The sequence below is a fragment of the Wyeomyia smithii genome, chromosome 3 (genome assembly GCF_029784165.1).
Source record: "Wyeomyia smithii strain HCP4-BCI-WySm-NY-G18 chromosome 3, ASM2978416v1, whole genome shotgun sequence".
In the NCBI taxonomy this organism is placed as follows: domain Eukaryota; kingdom Metazoa; phylum Arthropoda; class Insecta; order Diptera; family Culicidae; genus Wyeomyia; species Wyeomyia smithii.
Window position 1 is genome coordinate 37,830,715 of NC_073696.1, and position 21,378 is coordinate 37,852,092.

The window sequence follows — 21,378 nt, forward strand, 5'->3', positions numbered from 1 at the left end:
AATAACTCAACATGTTTCAGTGATATTAGTACAAAGTATTAGTATGATATTAGTATTCTGAAAGCTCTTTTTATCTTCTTTAAAAAACTGCTAAAGTATTGGAAATCGGTCATGAAATGACTGAGTTAAAAACCTAAATTAATCCACCTAGCGGTCAGACTCATCCTTTCTCATTCAAACTTATTATTTGTAAAAATAGATTTACATGAATGCTTATATCCAGGTTCATTAAGCAGACAGTATGTGAAGTAAAGAGAGCGAAAAATAAGCGAACTGGAAATATGATACAGATTTGGAGAAATATACCGCATCCCGACGGGACTTGAACCCGCAATATCCCTGTCTCCGGCATGGTGTTTTGACCAATTGAACTACGGGGGACGGTGGTACTGTTCCACAATAAAATATGAAATTTGACGTAATGTTAGTGCTTAAAAAATAGCGAAATAAAAGAAATGACTCTTAATTTCGAACAATTCAATCACGAGCGATACCGGGAACGTTCAAATAGTACGATACCACATTTAAATCATGTTGAGGCCATAGCAGGTATAGTTTTGAATAGTCTTTGAATTTCTTTTCGTTCCAAAACTTTTGAACCACATATCAAATTGTTATGAAGTTTGTTATTTGTAAGTTTGAGAGATGACTCGTTTGTATGACACTAGTTATGTTCAAATAAGTCGTGTAATCTTTGAGAAAATAGACTTTCGTTGTTTTAACAATTTAATACATACCGGTGTCTTAAGTTCAATTATAATCAAATGAAAAGGAAACGTATAGGGCAGACAACATTTGAAACCACGTGTTTAATCATAATTCATCAGTTAACCCTTAACCAGCCCGTTCATCTTACATCAATATTGTTCAAATCGGTTGTGTAGTTTCTAAAATAATGAAGTTTCGTGATTTTCACATTTCGATACATTACAGACGAAGTTACAGTCCGATTACAACAAAATTCAATAGGGTGATATGAGGCAGCTAGACCTTTCATTTGAACCATCTCTGAGAAAAGTAAGTGAGTTTATGTAGTCTTTGGAATATGTTCCTTTTCATACCTGGATTCCACATTTTGAAACATAACAGGCAAAGTAATAGTCCGATTACAAAAAAATCAATAGGGTCTTATGGGGCAGCAAGACCTTCCATATGACACTGATTTTATGAAAATCGGTCCAGCCATCTCTGAGAAACATGAGTGAGATTAAATAGTCTCCAGAACACGTTCATTTCCATACTTGAGCGTTACGATTTGTTACATAGGAGAGGAGGAGAGGTAAGATCAGCGTTACGTAACGAAAAATCTCTGAGAAGACTCTCAAAAAACTAGCATTTTTATTGGGCAAATTCTTCTACAGCGTTACGTAATTTTTATGGGGGGATAGGCGTTGGCGTTACGTTTCGTTACATATGGGGGAGTGGGGGTCCGAAAATAGGATTTTTTGCGTTACGTAATTTATGGATGTCGCCTTAACGGTTAATGTAATGTTAATAAAATCAAAATAACAAAAGGCTTGCTTATTGTTAGGCAATGGTGAGCCAAATTGAACTTACTGATTAAGAAAGAAATTGATGTCACGTCCAATAAGTTAAAAAACAATTTACAAGAAGCTTAGCACGATTGGCTTCCCGGATGCAAAGCGATTTTCTAGCGATTGTGAGAGTACGCAGCTTATAAATTTAAAATAACTTGTAACCCATTATGGCGTATGTTTTACACAGTACTTTAGTTTTTCTATAAATAACTGAGATGAGATAAACATAATCCGTTTTATGTAAATGCTAACTAGGATTGTTAAGTACAAAAAATTATAGTGGGCACCCCTCTCATCTCGTAGGGAAGGGAGCGTTTCGAACAAATTTTTCATGCTTGGGCTGCTACTTCACTTTACTTCTGCGGCGACAAACGGATAATGATCGATCCAGTGCCGAATCCAGAATACATCGCCATATCACACGATCTTGGGCTGCTATCCTCCAGTCGCTTCTAACACTTATTACGCGAGCATTCTCGTTGTGAGCACACATCCAACAAATGCGGGGTCTACCACGAAGTCAACGGCCTCTATCGGGATTCCTGCTAAATATAGATTTTGCTGATCGTTCCTCCGTCATTTTAGTTACATGCCCAACCCACTATACCCTTACTAACACGCAGGGAATCTAGAGTAAGAATCCCCAGGATACCAATTAACACGGTGACGGAATCGTGAAAGGAACCGCAAACACGATCCGGAGGATTCCCACTCACGATTCTTATTCAAGAATCCTAGAGCCATATACAGGGCATTCCTGAGGATTCTTTTTTCAGGAATCCTCTTCAAGGACGCTCACGAATCCAATGAGAGGAATCATAGAGAATCTATGCGAATCGTATGTGTTCGTCCGGGTAGCCTGCCGTGTTTTATCCGCATGACTATATCTGCCAATTTGTATGCCTGTACACTTCATGCATCTGCGCAAATGGTGTTTTCCAGTTTACCACCAAGGTTAAAACGTAAGATTCTACGCTCAAAGACACCAAGAGCTCGCCGATCATTTTGCGGCCGCTACCCGCCTCTTTATGTCACGGATTACCTCATTGTCGCACATCACCAATGAACCCAGATAAAAAAAATTCATCTACCACTTCAAATGATTCCCCAACTATCACCACCTCAGCACCAACATCCGACGGGCTACCACGCTCTCTATTAGCCACCAGTCACCATGTCGATATCGACCGTAAAACCTAGGAGCATGTGAGCTCCCGACTTCGAAAAGCTCAGCGGGAATGCCACTCTTATCAGAAGCCTTACAATTTTTCAGCTCTATAACTGCTTTCTTCACCTCGAAATTAACGCATTTTTTGATTAACCCATTCCCCGCGGGTTATGCCATATTTCAGTTTTGCCTAGTTTTTTCTTATCTCGACGTAGGAATAACTTTTTTGAAATTTGTTTCATGTAATATCAAGAGTGTAAGCAATACTCAAAGATACAAAAACAAGAAAATTGACATTACCTCTTTTGCGAGAAGAGATTCGCATTCTTGGTGAGGACCGGTCAAAATATAGAAATCTTACTTAAGCTACGAGAAAGAATCTTCGGTGATGGAAGCAACGGGCCCCAAAATTCACAGGAATGGTTAACCTATTATGAACCGGACCTAGATCCTGATTTTTCTCCAACGTGATTTCGCTTGTATTGTTCTAATTAAGGAAAAAAATATGAAAAAAAATGTTTACGACCTTCCACAACCGAGTTTTTAACTTGTCGTTTTACACTACAGTGGGAAAAAAGTATGCTTACAGAGCATTGATACCAGTCCACATAAGCACTGAGGAAGACTGTACGTCACAGTCGAAATATATATTTGCGGACTGAATTTCAATATTTATTTCCAAAAAATTTAGTAGAGTATAACGGAAACCGATAACTATTTCTTTGATTGATCTACTAGAATATATTATTATCAAAGTTTCTATTGATTTTTTTAGCTTCAAAAGAATTGTTGAAAAATTGTGTTTTGAACACATTTACGCGAAACGCTCCCCTCTCTACGGAATGGAAGGGGAGGGAAGCCCGGTAGGTTTTTTTTTTGTATCTATCATTCCCAGCTATCATATACAGAAAACGGAATATATTTATCTCATCTTAGTTATGCGTAAGAAATTCTAAAGTACAGACCTCGTTCGATATTGGCACGGTTCAACTTTGGCAACATAAAAACTTTAAACGTGTTGCCCCCAACAACCATCCAAGCGTTGAATTAATTTTTCGCTTCAGTCCGGTAGGCATCGGACAACGCTGTTCGGATTGGTTATATAATTGGCTATTGAATTTCCTCTGTAGTCCAGTAGTTATGATAAAAATTTAAATTTGGACGTGACGAAATGTGACGAGGGGAAGGGTGGGGGTCAAGCCAAGCTACGTAGCAAATATGAAACTAGGAAAAAAAACCTTGGATTTTTACTAATTGTTCTTCTTTATCACTCACTGTTTTGTCTGTTTAGGGTCATTTTTATTACTTCTTGTTCATTCATGAGACAAGGTATGTTTTTTATAATTAAACTTGCAAAAAAAATTGCCATGGCGGCGGATTGTTATAAAACTCTCTGACTTTGTGACGAAATGAGGGAGGAGGGGGTCCTAAAAGTAATAATAATAACCTAAAAAAGCTACGTCATTTATGGATGTTCCCTTATTGCTTTTTAAGAAACAAATTTGTTACAAAAAGGATAATTTTTCGTTATTACTTTTTGGACGTTAAATTGATTTTATATTTTTTTAATCGAAAAAAGCTACAAAAACCATCAGCAGCTTCAAAAGATATGTTGTTTCGAGGTCAAAAGCGACACAGACCTTTCGAATTCATTCGAAGACCAGTTTGGACATTAAAAATCGTTCTTAGTAACAATCTTGTTTTTCTAAGTTTTCCTGATTTTTTCCAGTTCTTTTTTTACTCTTTACGGTATAAAATGACTTCTAAACGCATACTGCATAAATTCAAATAATTTACTCACGATAAAATCTTCTGTAAGCTAAAGTGATTACTTATCGTTTTTACCAAAAAGCGTGATATATTTTGTGATCTCCTAGGTGGTCTCGTTATACGAAAATAGTCCACCGAGCAGGTCATCGTATGACCGAATCTCGACTGAAAGAATAGTTGGGAAAAACAATGCTAAGACTATCCATTGGTCTCGAAATCGAATCACATCATTTTATCACTTTTATTTCTCCTGAATTGAATTCGTTTTTCGCTTCTCCATCTTTCTTTAGGCAAAAAATACCAAAACCAAAACCAAAAAGATTCTGCTTCATTTTTGGGCAATCGAATCATATATTCGAAGCACATGAATACCAAATTTAAGAATTGTTATACAAAAATACAGTCAGGTTTTTTCTACGCGAGGGATACAAACCTCGTAAAAAACGAGGTAATTCGAAAATTACGCAGAAAAAGCCGCGCTAATTGAAAAATTCGCGTAAAAAACCGCGTAATTTAAAAATCCGCGTGAAGTAAACCGCCAAGAAAGGCTTTAGCAAAAACCCGAGACGGTCTACTACCAGTATTTGAAATTGTCCTTTTTGACGGTCATTCTGGATCTTTCGGAGGGCGGAGGGTTTTTTTTTGACTAAGTTTTTTACTCAATAAACACTTAAACGTTTTTGGTTCCCATTTCGCGTTAATTCCGAAATTCACAAAAAAAAATTGAATTAGCGTGGTATCGCGTAAAAAAAAAGTTAATTAAAAAATCCGCGTAAAAAAGCCACGTTAATTCAAAAATCCGCGTGAAAAAACTCGTAAAAACCCGCGTAAAAAAACCGGACTGTACTTTTAGTGTTGTTTTGACAATAATGAACTAAAATATATGTTAATATTTAAATACACAAGAAGCAAAGTAATATTTTTAGGAAAAAAAGGTCCTTGAACAACAAAAACTCCCTGATTGTTCTGAAAATTCCTTATCTTTTCAAGTTTTGCAAATAAGAATGAAATCATATTCCCTGGCGCTAGACACCCTGAAGAGGATGTTCGTTTTGGAAAGAATTTCCAGAAATGCACTATTTTAATATCGATCATTAATTCAAAACTGGTGTAACATCAACAGCTAGAAAAAATACAAAGCACAATCGTAACGATTATATTGAGACAAGCCAAAATGCAAAATATTAGCACAATTCCACAAAAAAAATCAGAATTCTCTTCCCAAAGTGAAACACTTGATCAGTACGGACAAAAATGCAAACGAAAGTATCGAAGCGACCGCAAAGTTAGGCAAAATTTTCAATTTCTTTTAGCCAACCAAAACGGGGGAGCGCTGCCTGCGATAGAGAAAAATGCATAACAAAACAATACTCCTTTGTGCCTCCGAAGACAACGGCGCTTGGTGGTACTCGTTGAACTACTTCACACCAGCCACATCGTCAGTCAACTTGAATGGAGCGCGAACAATACATTCCTTAACGCATACAACACCCTCCAACTCGGCAGCTTAAATGCACTCCAAACAACTGCACCGGGAAGGAAGGGGCCATTTGAGGACTCTCATCTCTCAAACTGCTGAACAAACTGAAACTGCACCCGATTCCAACGCACCCGATGAATAAGGTACGTACGGTATATGCTACGAATACGATTCGCAGAGTACGTGTTTTTGTTTGCAATTCCAATAATAATAATCACGTCAGTTCTCCTGTGCCGGCGAGTGACTCACCCGAAGGAGAGAATGAGCAACATTCATGTATTCTTACAGTGCTGCCAGTGTATGTGTGTGATGTAACATCGCTCAGGACATGCGTAATAGATACCCTCTCGAGTGTCGAGTGTGCTCAACCACTACATGACCGGGCCATGAATGATTGTACGGCTGCTGAAGGGTTCCCGTTACTTGTTGTCGGTAGCGGGTGGTTGCCGGCCGCCGCAAAACGATCATCGACCAAAAGGTACCACACCACCACTACCATCAACCCGAGCCCGTTGATCGCCGTCTTTTGTCTTTGTAGTCGTGGTGGTAGCAACAGGACATAAGCGCACAGACTAACTGGTAATGCTATCTCATATCCTATGCATCGCTCGTTACGGACCGAGACCAGAGCAGCAGCGGTGATACGACATATGGTTCTCATTGCATTTTTATCATCAGTGAATACTTCATCGCCATCGTCATCGCCGCCGTCATGAGTGCTAATGACAGCGTGGAAATAGGAAAAAAGAATGATTCAAAGGAAGGTTTAACCCAGAATAACGTGGGATGTTTACTAGGAGAAGGCTATCGAATAAAGTAAATTCAATAAATTCACTAAAACATTAACGTTGACAAATTAAAGATAGTCGTATGAAAACACACTCAAAAACTGAAGTAAAACTTCTAACAAACAACAGAGGTTCTCCCGCACCAACAGTGGAACAGCTCAGAGTAATTCCAGGAATCTGATTCCATTGGTTCGCTACCGCCATACACGCCTTGTGTATTGTCTACCCGTAAGCAGTCGCTCACGTTGAATAAATTAATTAACTTATAATCAAAATAAAGGCCAATAACGATCAAATCGGAAAGAGTGAAAACGAAATGAAAATACACCACTACCAGCAAGGGAGCTGCTGTGTGGTGCTTGAATTACTATTGCTCAGCTGCATCCAGCGAAGCGAGCATATTGAGTAAACAGGCAGGATCTGAAGAAAGTGGTGAGAAAAAAAATCGTAATGAAAGGAAGGATATAATCAAGGCGAAAGGAAAACATATATCACTAGCCGTAATGAAAACGTGGTGAAACAACAACGGCCGGCAGCGGACGGCTGGACGTGGGGTTAACTAAGAAGTTCTGCTTGCTTTTGTTGAGGTTCGAACAAAGAAAAGCACGACGTAAGGTGTGTAGCACTGGTAAAGGGTTGTGGAAGCTGTAATTTGTTAAGTGTTGTTATAATTTTCCGATATTTCAAAGTTAATTTTTCTTTGTCGAATCGATTATTGTGAAATTTTCAAAACTTTTCTTACATTTATTTGTAAGATTTAGTTGTATTTATAAGATTTAGTTCAATTTTTTAAATTTAATTTTCTTATGCTTTCAGAAATTTGCCTGAATATTTCAAATGTGTTTTTTTTTCTTTTAAGTCTTTTTATGACTCTGGTTCTGGTGACATAAAATGAAAATAAAATTTGTATCGGTCCGTATTGGAAAACTGATCAAATAGATGTACATCACATTGTCATCTCACTGCAGAGTAGCGCAATAACAAACTTCCTATTCTACTATGGAACGTGAAACAGATATTTCTTGTAAAGCCATAAAAAATCCGTCCGGCCGATAACGGTCGCTGTGCCGCTGGAGGTGTTCGCGGCATGCTGTAAGCACCATTACAACTTAAGTGGTGGAAATTTGTAAACTTTCTTTGAAGATTCACAGCAAGAAGACAGGTACAACAAGTAGTTTGACCACGATGCAACTTTTGCTCCCCTCAGCGTACCGGACGAAACGTCCTTCTTTTCTTTCAGCTCCACAGTGCAATGATTCCAACCCAATGTTCCGAACCAACATACGTTGCAACCCGCGAAGGTTCTCGTTGTACACATTTTATTTTATAATTGAATCAGATAACATTTTTCTGTCGCACGGCTTTGCATGGTAAATTGCTACCGAGTTTAATTTGGTCACCATTCCTTACAGTGTGGCAGTGTGTGACACCTTTTACCCGCCGCAGACCCTGGGCAAATCCCTGCGGCAGGAGCTTCTACACTTGGCGGTAGAAAAACGACATTTTTACTGTCGGACAGTTGTTCACTGCAGAGACTTTGTCGTAGCTTAGCCGGACTCGCCCATGCTTTGATGGAAGGTTTGAGGACAACACAATACACAAGGTGTGTGCCCCTGTGTACTGGCGTTGTGAACAATAAAGCGATCCTCAAGTAGAATTACCATTGGTTCAATCACCCGACTGAAGCTCACGGGCTCGCGTATTGAATGCGCCTGTTTCGAAGTACTTACTCATTACCCGCCGAAAGTTGACACGGTTTATTACAGGCGACACGCATGCGAAAGGTCTAAAACCGTGAGGCTACGTCAAACGGGACAGGCCGGCCGATGTGAAAACTTATGCGACACATTTTGCAAATATATACCTTACTCTACGCGACTGGGTGTCCAGCAGTGTTTCATTGGTGCCAGTCTCAGCGCAATGAATGGCGCATTTAAATTTGAATAACCATTCGATGAGTGCATAAATATTATATTCATAATAAATATAAAGTTTCAGTACCGGCTTGAAAGCATCGGTTAAAGTATACAGCCCAACGGAGCGGGTCACACGGCGGCCGACCGATGTAACATTGTTGACGCTATTCCGTTTGCGCGAGCCTGTATTTAGAGGCCAGAAAATGTGCCATTATATTGACGAGCTGTGCCTCTCTTTCTCTGTTACTGGCCGTGCGATTCCTGCGAAATAACGGTGATTGAATTCTTGATAACGAAAATTTCGCAGTTTACGAAACACGGCACGGAAAATATTACGGCCAGCCATGGCCGTGTGACAGCTGTTTTTTTTCCTTTAATTTTTTTTTGTTTATTTTTGCAATTCAAATTATTTGTCGAAACTGATTGCTGGGTCTCGGTGTCGGTGCACCGGGTAATAATTGAGGCATAAAACTCATGTTACCGGCATCATTATATATGAGCGTTACATGCTGCTAATCTGGTAATTGGTTCTGTAATTTTCAAAGAGCCATTTTAAGGTTCGATTTCGACAAATTTGCTATACTCAATTTCACCACAACCTTGAATGTGAAAAAATAACCAGGTTTTCATTTGAGAAATTACTTACCCTACACCAGGAAAACGTCGCTTTTGTTGCGCGACAACCACTTGATTCGGGTCAGCCACTGAAACGAAACAGAATAAACGCTGATTACTAAGGAGAAAGTTTTCAAGATAGGCATAATTATGAGTTGTTTCGATTGGTTAACGATTTTCATACAAAAATTTTGAACGGGTAATTAGACCGGGGATAAAATGGTCGAGATTTTAGTAGTAATTCAGACGTAAAAACATAGGTATGACAAATATTTGAAAAATTGGTGTCAATTTATTTTTCAATTCAAGTAATTTCATTTTATGGCATTGAAAAATCACAAATATTTGTCGAAAATCGTGACTTGTGCTTGATTTGTGTTTTTGTATGTCATTTTTTTACCATTTTTGACACTCAAAACCATATTTAGTAACAATTTATGGTGATTTCCGTTTGAAGTTCAATTTAAGATTATTTATTGTTTCGGTTGACTTTCAAAGCGTTTTTCGACGATTTTAGCCCAATTTTTCAATAATTCTCTTTTTTCTGTTGTTCAGCGATGAAAAGCCTAAGTTATTTTTTTCTTTTTTTTAGAATTTTTTTTTCTGAAGAAACGCTGTCGGCATATATTCTGCAATTCACTAAAATATACCACATACTGGGCGTGGCCCCAATAGCCTGCCATTGTCTGTTGGTTTAAATCGGTCTCGGATCAGAAAACTGAACAATTTTGTTCTCGTGAAATAATGCACAAACTCGCGCGTGGCCTCGCGTGCATCTTCAAACAGCCGACTGAACGGAGAATAGACCGTAAATAACTCAATAGAATCGGGTATAAATTATATGTATAATCGCATCACTTATCAAAGTGAATCTTGATCCAACTTACTCTTCCCTACTAACAAAAACCTCTTTCCTGTGACTTTTGTGGAGATGCAAAGGTTAAAACGGTCTCCAAATAGCAAGGGTCACAATAACATTCTATTCCTCTTCCCACCTGATTGCAGGGATGAAACCGACATCGTTATTTGCCCTTCAAAGCATTGAGTCATTAAAACATGTACAATGAGAATTGTCGGTCACTACCAGCGAAGGAAAAAAATCGCCTCAGTGCGTCTTGAACTGTCCTACAGATCAGACGTTTTTTCGGTTGCTTGTGGACTGGTCTTTGACTGCCTATAGCTTCGAAGTTTGTGTTTTGTCAGTGTGTCTTTTAAAGATTACCTGAAAGTTATTTCCCATCAGTCTTTCTCAAGACTACCTACTTTTGAATTTAACATTTGTTTTAACTTTTTTCGTATCACCTGAAATGGCTGGACGGAAAAAGAAACCTCGCATCGCTGCGGGGAGGAAAAGAGAGGCATCTCTTTCTGACACATCGAGTGTCTGTAGTGACAATCCTTTTGATATTTTGCCTGAGCAAGAAGCTGGTGAAATGGAAGTTGTTAATAATGAAACTATACAAAATATAAAATCTTTAAAAAAGGAGAAAGTTCCACCTATTGTGGTAACTATTTCTTCTGAATTTAATATATTCAAAAAGGAACTTTCAACGTTTGTTTCTGACGTTAAAGTTACCTATCAAATTGGCCGTAGAGGTGAATGCCGCTTATTAGCCGACTCAGTAAAGGGTCGTGATCGTCTTGTTCAGTATTTAACTGACAAGATGTACAAATTTTTTACATATGACACCAAGAACGCCAAGCCGTTCAAGGTTGTCTTGAAAGGTCTCACCAACGATCAAACCGTTGATGAGATCAAACTTACTTTAACAGAATTACTTGGCATAGCCCCTACCCAAGTAATTCAAATGAAACAAAAATCACGAGGCGAAAACAGTCAGAGAACTGGAATTTCCCTTGTTAATTATTTAATTCATTTTAACCGCAATGAGGTTAACAACTTAAAATTTTTTGAAAAAGCACATGCTTTGTATAATGTGCGTGTAAAGTGGGAAATTTATAGGAAGTATGGCGGAGGTGAAAAGCATATCACCCAATGCCGTACTTGCCAACGTTATGGCCATGGTTCCAAATTCTGTAACATGGACCAAAAATGTCTTAATTGTGGAGACTCTTCTCACAAAAAGGACACATGTCCTGTGAAAGAGAGTAAAAATTTTCGCTGTGCGAATTGTAACGGCAACCATATGTCAAATTTTTATCAATGCCCAGTCCGTTTAGCAATTGTTAAGGCAAGGCAAGGTAAACAAAATTCAATTTCTCAATTAAAACCAACTTCAAAACAAAATTCTCCAAGCGTACCAGTGGCGCATAGTTTACCTACTCCTTTGCATACCCGTTTAACTTATGCACAGGTCACAGGTAGTTCGAACATTATACCGCCTAGTGTTGGTAGTTCGAAAATGACCGTTAATATGGGTAAGCAAAACACGCTAGAAAATAATTGTACACCTATTACTTCAGCTAATATTGCTGCCGAAAATATTTTTTCTAATGTCAACTGCCTGGGGCCTATTACGGCAGGTAAACTTTCTTTTTTGCAACAGGCAATGTTCGATCTTATGAACGCCATGTTGCAGGCAAAATCAATGTTTGAAGCCATTCAAATAGGCACAAATTTTACTATTAAAATTGTTTCTAATTTAAAATTTAGCAATGATTTTAAATAAAACAATTAAAATATTAAATTGGAATGCTCGCTCATTGAAGGCCAATGAGAATGAGCTTTTTAACTTTTTAACAGTAAATAATGTGCATATTGCAATTATTACTGAAACATTTTTGAAACCTAACATAAAATTAAAATATGATCCCAATTACGTGGTTCATAGATATGATAGGATTCAGGGTTCCGGCGGTGGAGTTGCAATTGTTATTCATCGCCGAATCAAACATCGTGCTCTTCCCCATCTTGAGACGAAAGTTATTGAAACTTTGGGAATTGAAGTTCAAACTGAACTTGGGATTTTATTTATTGCCGCAGCATGTTTACCATTTCAATGCAAACGCGAGCTCAAAAATTATTTTAAAGGTGATTTACAAAAACTCACTAGAAATCGTTCGAAATTTTTCATAATCGGCGATTTTAACGCTAAACATCGTTCATGGAATAATTCTCAAAGTAATTCCAATGGCAAAATTTTATTCAACGATTGTTCTTCAGGATACTATTCTATTTTGTCTCCGAATAGTCCTACATGCTTTTCTTCTGTAAGAAACCCTTCAACAATTGATTTGGTGCTTACAGATCAAAGTCATGTATGTAGTGATTTGATCACACATGCTGACTTTGATTCTGATCATCTTCCAATAACCTTTTCTTTATCACATGAATCAGTTTTAAACCCTATGAGCTCTGTTTTTAATTATAACAAGGCTAATTGGGAAAGATACAAAACTCATATTGAGAGAAATTTCAATAATGAGCTTGATTTGCAAAACGAAGTGAATATTGATTCCGCTTTGGAAGCATTAAAATGTGCAATTGTTGATGCCAGGAATTATTCTGTTCCAAAGGCTCAAGTGAAATTTGATTCACCAATAATTGACGAAAATCTTCAACTTCTAATTCGTTTGAAAAATGTCCGCAGACGTCAATATCAACGTTCTCGTGACCCTGTTTTTAAAACTATTTATAAAGATTTACAGAAAGAGATTAAACATAGATTTACTCTTCTGAGAAATCGAAATTTTGAGACTAAAGTTGAAAAATTGAAACCATATTCAAAACCATTTTGGAAGCTGTCGAAGATTCTTAAGAAACCTTCAAAGCCTATTCCAGTTTTAAAAGATGGTGAACGTTTTCTTGTATCCAATGAACAAAAGGCTCAAAGACTTGCTCAGCAGTTTGAGAGTGTTCATAACTCAAATTTGAATTTTGTGAGTCCAATTGAAAATGAAGTCACACGTCAATTTGATTTATTTTCTTCCCGGAATTTTTTACCTGCAGAAATAATTGAAACTAACTTGAATGAGATTAAATCAATTATTAAAAATTTCAAAAATATGAAAGCACCTGGTGACGATGGAATCTTTAATATACTAATCAAACATCTCCCTGAGAGCACAATGGATTTTTTAGTAAAAATTTTCAATTGCTGCTTCAAAATTGCATATTTTCCCAAATTATGGAAAAATGCAAAAATTACTCCCATTTTAAAACCGGATAAAAACCCAGCTGAAGTTTCAAGTTATCGACCAATCAGTTTGCTTTCTTCAATAAGTAAACTGTTTGAGAGAGTTATTCTTAACAGAATGATGTCACACATCAACGAAAATTCAATTTTTGCAAATGAACAGTTTGGATTTCGCCATGGGCATTCCACAACTCATCAATTGCTCAGAGTTACTAATATGATACGAGCTAACAAATCTGAAGGTTATTCCACTGGAGCTGCTCTTTTAGACATAGAAAAAGCATTCGACAGTGTTTGGCATAAAGGTTTGATTGCGAAATTGCAAACTTTTAATTTTCCAATTTTCCTAATCAAAATTTTAAAAAATTATCTTACTGATCGAACTCTGCAGGTTGTCTATCAGAATTCAAAATCTGATAGATTTCCTGTCAGAGCAGGTGTGCCTCAAGGTTCAGTCTTGGGTCCAGTCCTGTACAACATATTCACTTCAGATCTTCCTGATTTGCCTCCAGGATGCACAAAGTCATTGTTCTGCGATGACACAAGCATTTCCGTAAAAGGTAAAAGTCTTCGTGTCATATGCAGTCGATTGCAGAAAAGTTTAGATATTTTTTCTTCCTACTTGCAAAAGTGGAAAATCTCTCCCAATGCTTCTAAAACTCAAATGATAATTTTTCCGCATAAGCCTAGGGCTTCTTTCCTCAAGCCAAACAATAATCACGTTGTCAAGATGAATGGGGTTATTTTAAGTTGGTCCGACAAGGTTAAGTACTTGGGACTAATTTACGATAAAAAACTTATTTTCAAAGAGCACATTGAGAGTATACAAGCCAAGTGCATCAAATATACGAGATGTTTATATCCTCTCATTAACAGGAATTCTAAACTTTGTTTAAAGAACAAACTTTTGATTTACAAACAAATTTTTAGACCAGCAATGCTTTATGCTGTACCGATCTGGTCAAGTTGCTGTTCAACAAGGAAGAAAACGCTTCAAAGGATTCAGAATAAAATTCTGAAAATGATTTTGAAGCGTCCTCCTTGGTTTGGTACACTCGAATTACATAGACTTACTGGTGTTGAACCATTAGAAGCTATGTCAAATAAAATTATTAACAATTTTCGACAAAAATCGTTGCAATCCTCAATTGCTACGATAAGCTCTCTTTATAGCCAATAAGTTAGCAATTAAGTTAGTTGTAAGTTTACTTCCCCTTTTCTGACAAGTAGGTTTAAATCCCTACGAATGATAAGTCCTAATTGCGAAAGCAAACAAATCCTAACAATTAAAATTACAAATTTCTAACAGTGTTGAGAAGTCACCATTTGTGATTGGACACACATACTCATTATTTACTAATATTTATCATAAATACTTAAGCTACTAACAAATCCCCCCTTAAAAAAAAAAAAAAAAAAAAAAGAAAAAAAAAAAAAATCGCCTCTAGCGATTAATGAATACATATAAAACAAGCCACATGCGTTGACATCGTCGTCAGTATGCGAAAAACAAAGTATCGGTGCTGGTGCACTCTTTTTGCTTTCCTCTTTACGATATATTTCTATTCATTATTGTACAATACAATACGTGGTTCTCAATGTGCACAACTCGGTATATGAAGTTATTTCTCTCTGTTACAGAGAGCGATCAGAACTTGTTATATCCTTATTCTTTTGACTCATGAATATGATTTTTTGTCAGAAAAAGAAAGAAAATGGCAGTGTATGCTCTCCTGCTCTCGCTTAAACTCAACCGCTGCCGAAGTAGTTCCTTCCCCCACACATTCCCTCTCACCGCACCACACCTCTGCTGCTGTTCAGGCAACATGATTTTCTCCTGTTGCTATCCTTTCTTCCCGTAACTACCGGCCTATGGAGAGACGAACGCAACGAGCGAATCGCTTCTCAGAGCTGATGTAGTCTAGTCATGTGTTTGTTTTCTCCCAGAAACCTATGCACCCTATCAACATTTCATTATGGGTTGAGAGGATTCGAGATATGATGAATAAACGACGATTGCATCATATTCGTTTCCATCACTGGTCACTACTAGCCCCCATTCAGTTGATTCACTGTGCAATTTCACTGATTCGGATTTTTTTAGAAGTCATAACGAACACTACCTTTTGAGGTCATCGCGCCATCTTTTTCCTTGAATGTGTGTTGTCACTCCCAGATGGTCTCGAGGTACGATACTGGCCTAACAAGCCAGTCGTCGTAGGTTTGAGTCTCGTCTCGGGAGAGACTGTTAGTGTCAGTAGGATCGTAGCGCTAGCCCCGCGATTGTCCTGTACACTAAATAGTCGGCTGCGAAGTCTGTGTATAAATAAACAGAAGGTCAAGTTCCGAATCGGAATGTAGCACCAAGGCTTTGCTTTTGTGTGTTGTCATTTTTCTAGCTTAAAATGTGTCCTTCCACGTTTCCAAGTTTCACCGATTTTCTGGTCATTTTATCATAATTTTACATTCGTTTCTAACTTCTATAAGCGTTTTTCAGAGATTCTGAGGCAAGGGTTCCCAAATTGTGCTCGGCGAAGCTTTTAAAACTGCTCATCGACGTCCTAGATAGTTTGCTCGACGGAACACGTTTTTTCCTGTATGGACTTCTTCACTGCGACCAGAATCGTTGGTCTATTGTGACTGTGAGATATGCCCGGGTGTCTGCTGTATTCCGCACTTCTATTATTGGCAATACCGCTGTTGAGAACGTGGCATGCTTATTATTTTTCAGTTTTATCCGTGCTTGTGTGTAATGTGATTTTACCCTTACTTTTTACACACTATCGACTCTACTATACCGAGCCTCCGTCCTCCTGCCAAATATCGCCAATTATAATTCCCTGGAGAAGTTTCGTCGGGCGTCGCTTATTTTTTGTTAAGAGGAAGTCACGCAAAGGGGCCATCCACATACCACGTGGACAGATTTTTAACGATTCTGACCCCCCCCCCTCCCCCTCCGTGGACAACTACCCATATAAATTCTAAAAAAATTGTATGGACCGTGGACATTAGCCAACCCCCCCCCCCCCCCCAAAGTTGTCCATGTTGTATGTGGATGGCCCCAAAGGGATTATAGAATTCAGCGTAAAGGAATGGTAAGTAGTGGGGTGCCTGAGAAAAAAAAAATTTTTTTGGCAAAAAACACTTCTTCTACCATTTTCAACCACTTAGATGTGCGAGTCTGGATTTTCAATATACCTAGCAATAAAGACCATGTATCGATTCTTTTTTTTTTCAAAATTCCTGTCTCTCAAAGGCGCTTTAGACAATTTTGAGCTCAATTTGAGATTCTTTTCTAATTTTCCTTTTCCTGGCTTTAACGAGCGTTTCTCTTAGCTTTTTACCTGACATCTTGAAGCCAAATTTGAAAATATTTTTTTTCTTTCTCTTCCCGGCTAGTAAAGACGTTTTTAGTGGTTCCAAATATAATGTGAATTTATTGCTTTCTCGCGTCCTTTTGGCCTGTTAACTGGCCTGTGGTACCATTGCGCTGCGATATAACCATGACTGGCTCACACATCCTAGTCTGATTCTAACTTGTAATTTGTACCTTTTTAGCACTTAGAAAAGTTTTTTGGTTAATTTAAGCTTATTTGAGATTTTTTAAGTGTTTCTGTGTGAGAGAAGAGTATTTGACGGTCCTGGGCTTAATTTATTTTTCCTGTTTCCCGCTTATTCAAACCTTTGAAAGAGTTACTCGGTAGTCCTGAGGTCAAATTTGTTTTTTTTTGCGTAACCTAATTTAGTATCATTTTCTTTTCCTCTCTTTTTGTTCATTAGAAGCGCATTTCAATGTTGATTTCAGTTTATAAAGCTGCCAAAGTTTGGTTTATGTCAGCACAAAATCCGGGACACCAAGTTATGAAATATTCTTCTGCGCTGAGTGTCTATTATTTATAAGAATTCTTTTTTATTAGTGTGTATTTTTTCCTGGAACGACAAAAATACTATCTGCAACTTTATTGAAGATATAACATAAATCAGACAAATAATTTTAGCTCAAATAAAATAAATAGTTTATGTTTTGAAATTTAATCTTTTTTGTTTCTCATGTTACGATCACCAAATTTTGACAGATTGTAAAAGAGGTGCTTTTTGTGATATTTAATATTTTGTGACAATTTTTAAATTTGGCGCCTAAAAAATATTTAACAGTATGCACATATATTTTTTCTGGAACCGCAACTTTATTGCCTATAACTTTGCCGAAGACACTATTTGAAGCATACAAACCGGTTTTTTTATAAATAAAATATTTTAGGTACTTTTAAAACAGCAGTCGTGAGTCAACTCGTGCAACTGATATCATAAAATCACATCCTAATCAAAAATGGACAACTGTGCAAAGTTGCAGTGAAAACGGAAAAGTAATCGAACAGCATCGACTTGCGAAGTAGAGTGGACTACCTCAATATGCCGTAATTGTATAATAACTAATTGATAATTAACATAAGGTAAAAAAAACGAAAAGCATAGAAGGTGACCCGAATTCCGAAGAGAAAGTACTGTCAGGACCAAGGTTGTTAATACGATAGATTATCGTCGATAGTCACTAGACGTTATCGGTGAGGAAACGTTTTCTCACTTCGGAGGGTTGGAGACGGAACATCACTAGGCAACAGGAAGAAACTTTTCCATATTTGTTTATGTTTTGCGTCTCATCAGGAAAATAAATGTCTCAGTTTTGATTGTTTTAACTTATGAGGCGCTTTTTTAAGCATAAATTCGAATAGAAAGGTATGTAGCATTGTCATATTTGCATTGAAAATGCATCTAAATGACACATCTAATGAAGCAAAATATGGTATTGCAGTGGTTAGTAATAAACAAACGTTATTGATTCGATACCGTCCAGTAGCTATCGTCATTGACAATGACGATAATGTCTGAAGACGTAAGCGTCATCGTCGATAACGATAACAGACGGTATCGTTATCGACGTTTACGATAAATTATCGATTAACAACCTTGGTCAGGACTAGGGCTGGTAAAAATCATTTTCACTACCGAAATTTTGTGAAAATTCCAGCCAATCTTTTTCAATTTCCACTTCCAATGAACGCAGCGCCTTTTCAAACACACAGAATTTCATCCTTGAAACGAGCTGTCATACTCCGATGAAATAATCCACGCGCATCGTTCACGGTAACGGAATAAAATCTTCTGAAAATCCAAACGAATGATATTCACCGTTCCTTGGTAAAACGAAAATGACGTTATCGCTTGCTGTCGTTATCATAATGAAACGCTAAAATTTCTTTCGTGGCAGCATTTTTCTTATCCATCACTAGTCGCATAATGCTACTCTAAAGTACACAAACCGAGTTTACAACAGTACAGTTCACACAATGAAACTCAGAATAATAAATTTTCAGAAAATTTGATACAGTGACTATCAAACGAACACGCCTCCATTGCGCCTGACGGATGACTTGGTTTTCATTTTTTTACTCAGGTCAGGATATTACTTTTACTTCAAAATAAACTATCGTCCTACTACATTCCTGAAAAATAACTAATCCGATAGAAGGTGCAACTAAACCAGAACAGGGTATTTGAAGTATTTGTTCGTTAAATAGTGAAACAATCTCGCATGATACAAAACCCTATTTCAACAACTGCAAATGCCACACGCGTTAGTTGGTATGACGAAAGCATAGCATAGACTATTAAATCCACAGGATCTTCACCGCACTGAAAACAAAGCGTTTCAAATTTGCTGCAGGATCATTCGGTGAGAATACTTTACGTAACTCCAAACGCGTAACAATCTTATCCATATCAAAAGTTGTTAACATAAATAAGAATAGAAAAAAAAAACAGAATGACAAACTCAGTTTGTCAATAACTTTCATGCCAGCTTCGAAGATTTGCGAGCAATCTTTTGATTTGTTACATAGCATCATATTCAACTGACTAGATGACTATTGCAACTTACAAGCGCACATCTCAAAACCGTAGAATCCATAATTCCACATTGTTAAAAGTAGTAGTCCTTCTTGTAAGCCAGCTAGAACAAAAGTGATTTCGGGGGTAACAAACTTCAATGAAATCCTTTCTTCCCGGAAACACAAGAATACGGAGAATACTTTTCTCAATAAGCGAAAATCCAGGCGCAGTAAACCGAGTAAGCTTATCCCTATCACCGCAAGCAAGAGGTGTAAGAACAAAAAAAAAACACAGCCACACAGCCACCCCGCTTCAGGCTAATTAACAGTGACTGGTTGCCGTAATCAACACCGTCTGCGAACCACGCCAACTCGCAATGTTCCACTAGTTTATGGTACAAACTTGGAGAAAAAAACTACAACACTCCGAAACGAGGCACAACAGGGTTTTCAAAGATAAGACGAAGATGAATCCTTTCAGAAGACTGCTGGTCTGGCTGCCACTGGTAGCCAGGAGATGAAATTGGATAGATAAGGCTCTCGCGTTCTCACCGTCGTCATTATTATCCTTTCGAGCACAGTAGCGGCGGAACCGTGGCCGATGATCACCACTCACTCTCAGCTGCTGCTGGAAGCTCTCCGAAACATCAGACTGTTATACACCAGCGAAAAGCACCTTCAAGGGAACCGACTTTCATCGCTTCGCTGTTATTGCTGTTGTCACTCCGAATGTTACTGCACATTCAACTCGTGAAGTGCGCATGACCCTCGCACGGAGCATCAACAATTTCGGAACAACACCACTGCTGGCCACCTTCCACCGTATATTCTACCCACTCGGCACACCTGCCAACTCTGGACATCCCGGTATTGGACCCGCATGTAATAGAGACCAACGGAACAGCAACGAAACCAGTGAAGACGACGTCGACAACGACGACGACGACGGTTGATTAGATTAGGTCGATTAGTATGCAAACGTTGTGCACTTGAATCCCCCCCGTCTACTGCTTGGTACCGCGGCACCTACATACCATCAGCGGCATTCGAGACATCGTCCATCTAAAGCACCTTACATCAAAATCCTTAACAGCGGCAACAGCAGAAGCTCGGAGGACCTTCCTCACCACTCGCATCATGCACACAGATCGATACGTGTTTTCCCCGGAACGGAATGCAAATTGTGTGCACAGCCTGGAACCCAGTAGCTGCTGGTCGCCGCGACAAAAAAAAAACGGAAGACTCGGTAGAGAATTTTTGGATGCCGCTGACTATGGTTCCTACAGTGCACATTCTGTTACTTTCGGCTGAAGCTCTCCAAACAACCTAGGGTCGGGGCCTGATACGATGCATTCAATTGTTTAGTTTTTCACTCCGGTTGGCTGCAGACTTTCGCGAGGAAGCGGGAAATTGTTCACAAGAGGAGTGGAGATTTAGGAAATTGTGAATTTGCATACACAATTGGATTTTTTTTTTACTAAATTTAAAACAATTCAAGATTCAATTCAAGATTTAAAACAAATCAAGACTTTTGTCCTATATTTCGTCTTCATGGTATAGAGAATATTTCTATCGAAAGTGAATCGTTCTGTTTCAAAATTTTCTTTTATATTCGGTTTTATGATAAGCAACAGAATAGAAACCCAAATTCATAGAAGAATGTTGTGCCATACGGTTTTGACTTTCGAGCTCTTTTGCCCTAGAGCACAAAATGGAAAAAAAGGCATTCCTGTAAATTTTAGTGCCACTAGCAAAGATAACTATTTCAAAGACTTTCATAAGTTTTCCTTTAAGCTAACGTAGAAGCGACGAACCCGACGAACAATTGCTCTCCGGCCTTTTGACTTACTTCTGCATACACTGAGGGCTCCAAAATTCACAGGAATGGTTAAAAAAAACTATAATCTTTTTGGGGCAATTATTTTGAGCTTTATGGCAATATTTTTTTCTGACAATAGTATTTCCAGAACCGTGATAACTCCTTTAAACCCAAAGTGATGTCCATAAATTTAGCATGGTTATGGTTGTTTTTCTACATTGGAAGTGTTCTAAACGTTGAAGCAAAATGTAAAGATGTCCGAATTGTTGCTTGACCTTATGGCTGGAAAAAATCTCTAA

At 38.0% G+C, this 21,378-nt stretch overlaps 1 protein-coding gene across 2 annotated transcripts in view; it reads right to left on the reverse strand.

The window, feature by feature from the left end:
- LOC129730532 (aryl hydrocarbon receptor nuclear translocator homolog) overlaps positions 1 to 21,378 on the reverse strand; it is a 272,332-nt gene that overhangs the window by 235,980 nt on the left and 14,974 nt on the right. Inside the window, exons 1-2 of one of the 2 annotated variants that reach the window (XM_055689929.1) lie at positions 19,311 to 19,742; positions 9,307 to 9,364 (exon numbers count right to left, since the gene is read on the reverse strand). In XM_055689929.1, the coding sequence (XP_055545904.1) occupies positions 9,307 to 9,364; positions 19,311 to 19,350 (98 nt within the window). In that variant the 5' untranslated portion in view covers positions 19,351 to 19,742. Of the gene's footprint in view, positions 1 to 9,306; positions 9,365 to 19,310; positions 19,743 to 21,378 lie in introns of those variants that run through there. The other variant, XM_055689930.1, reaches the window with a different exon arrangement.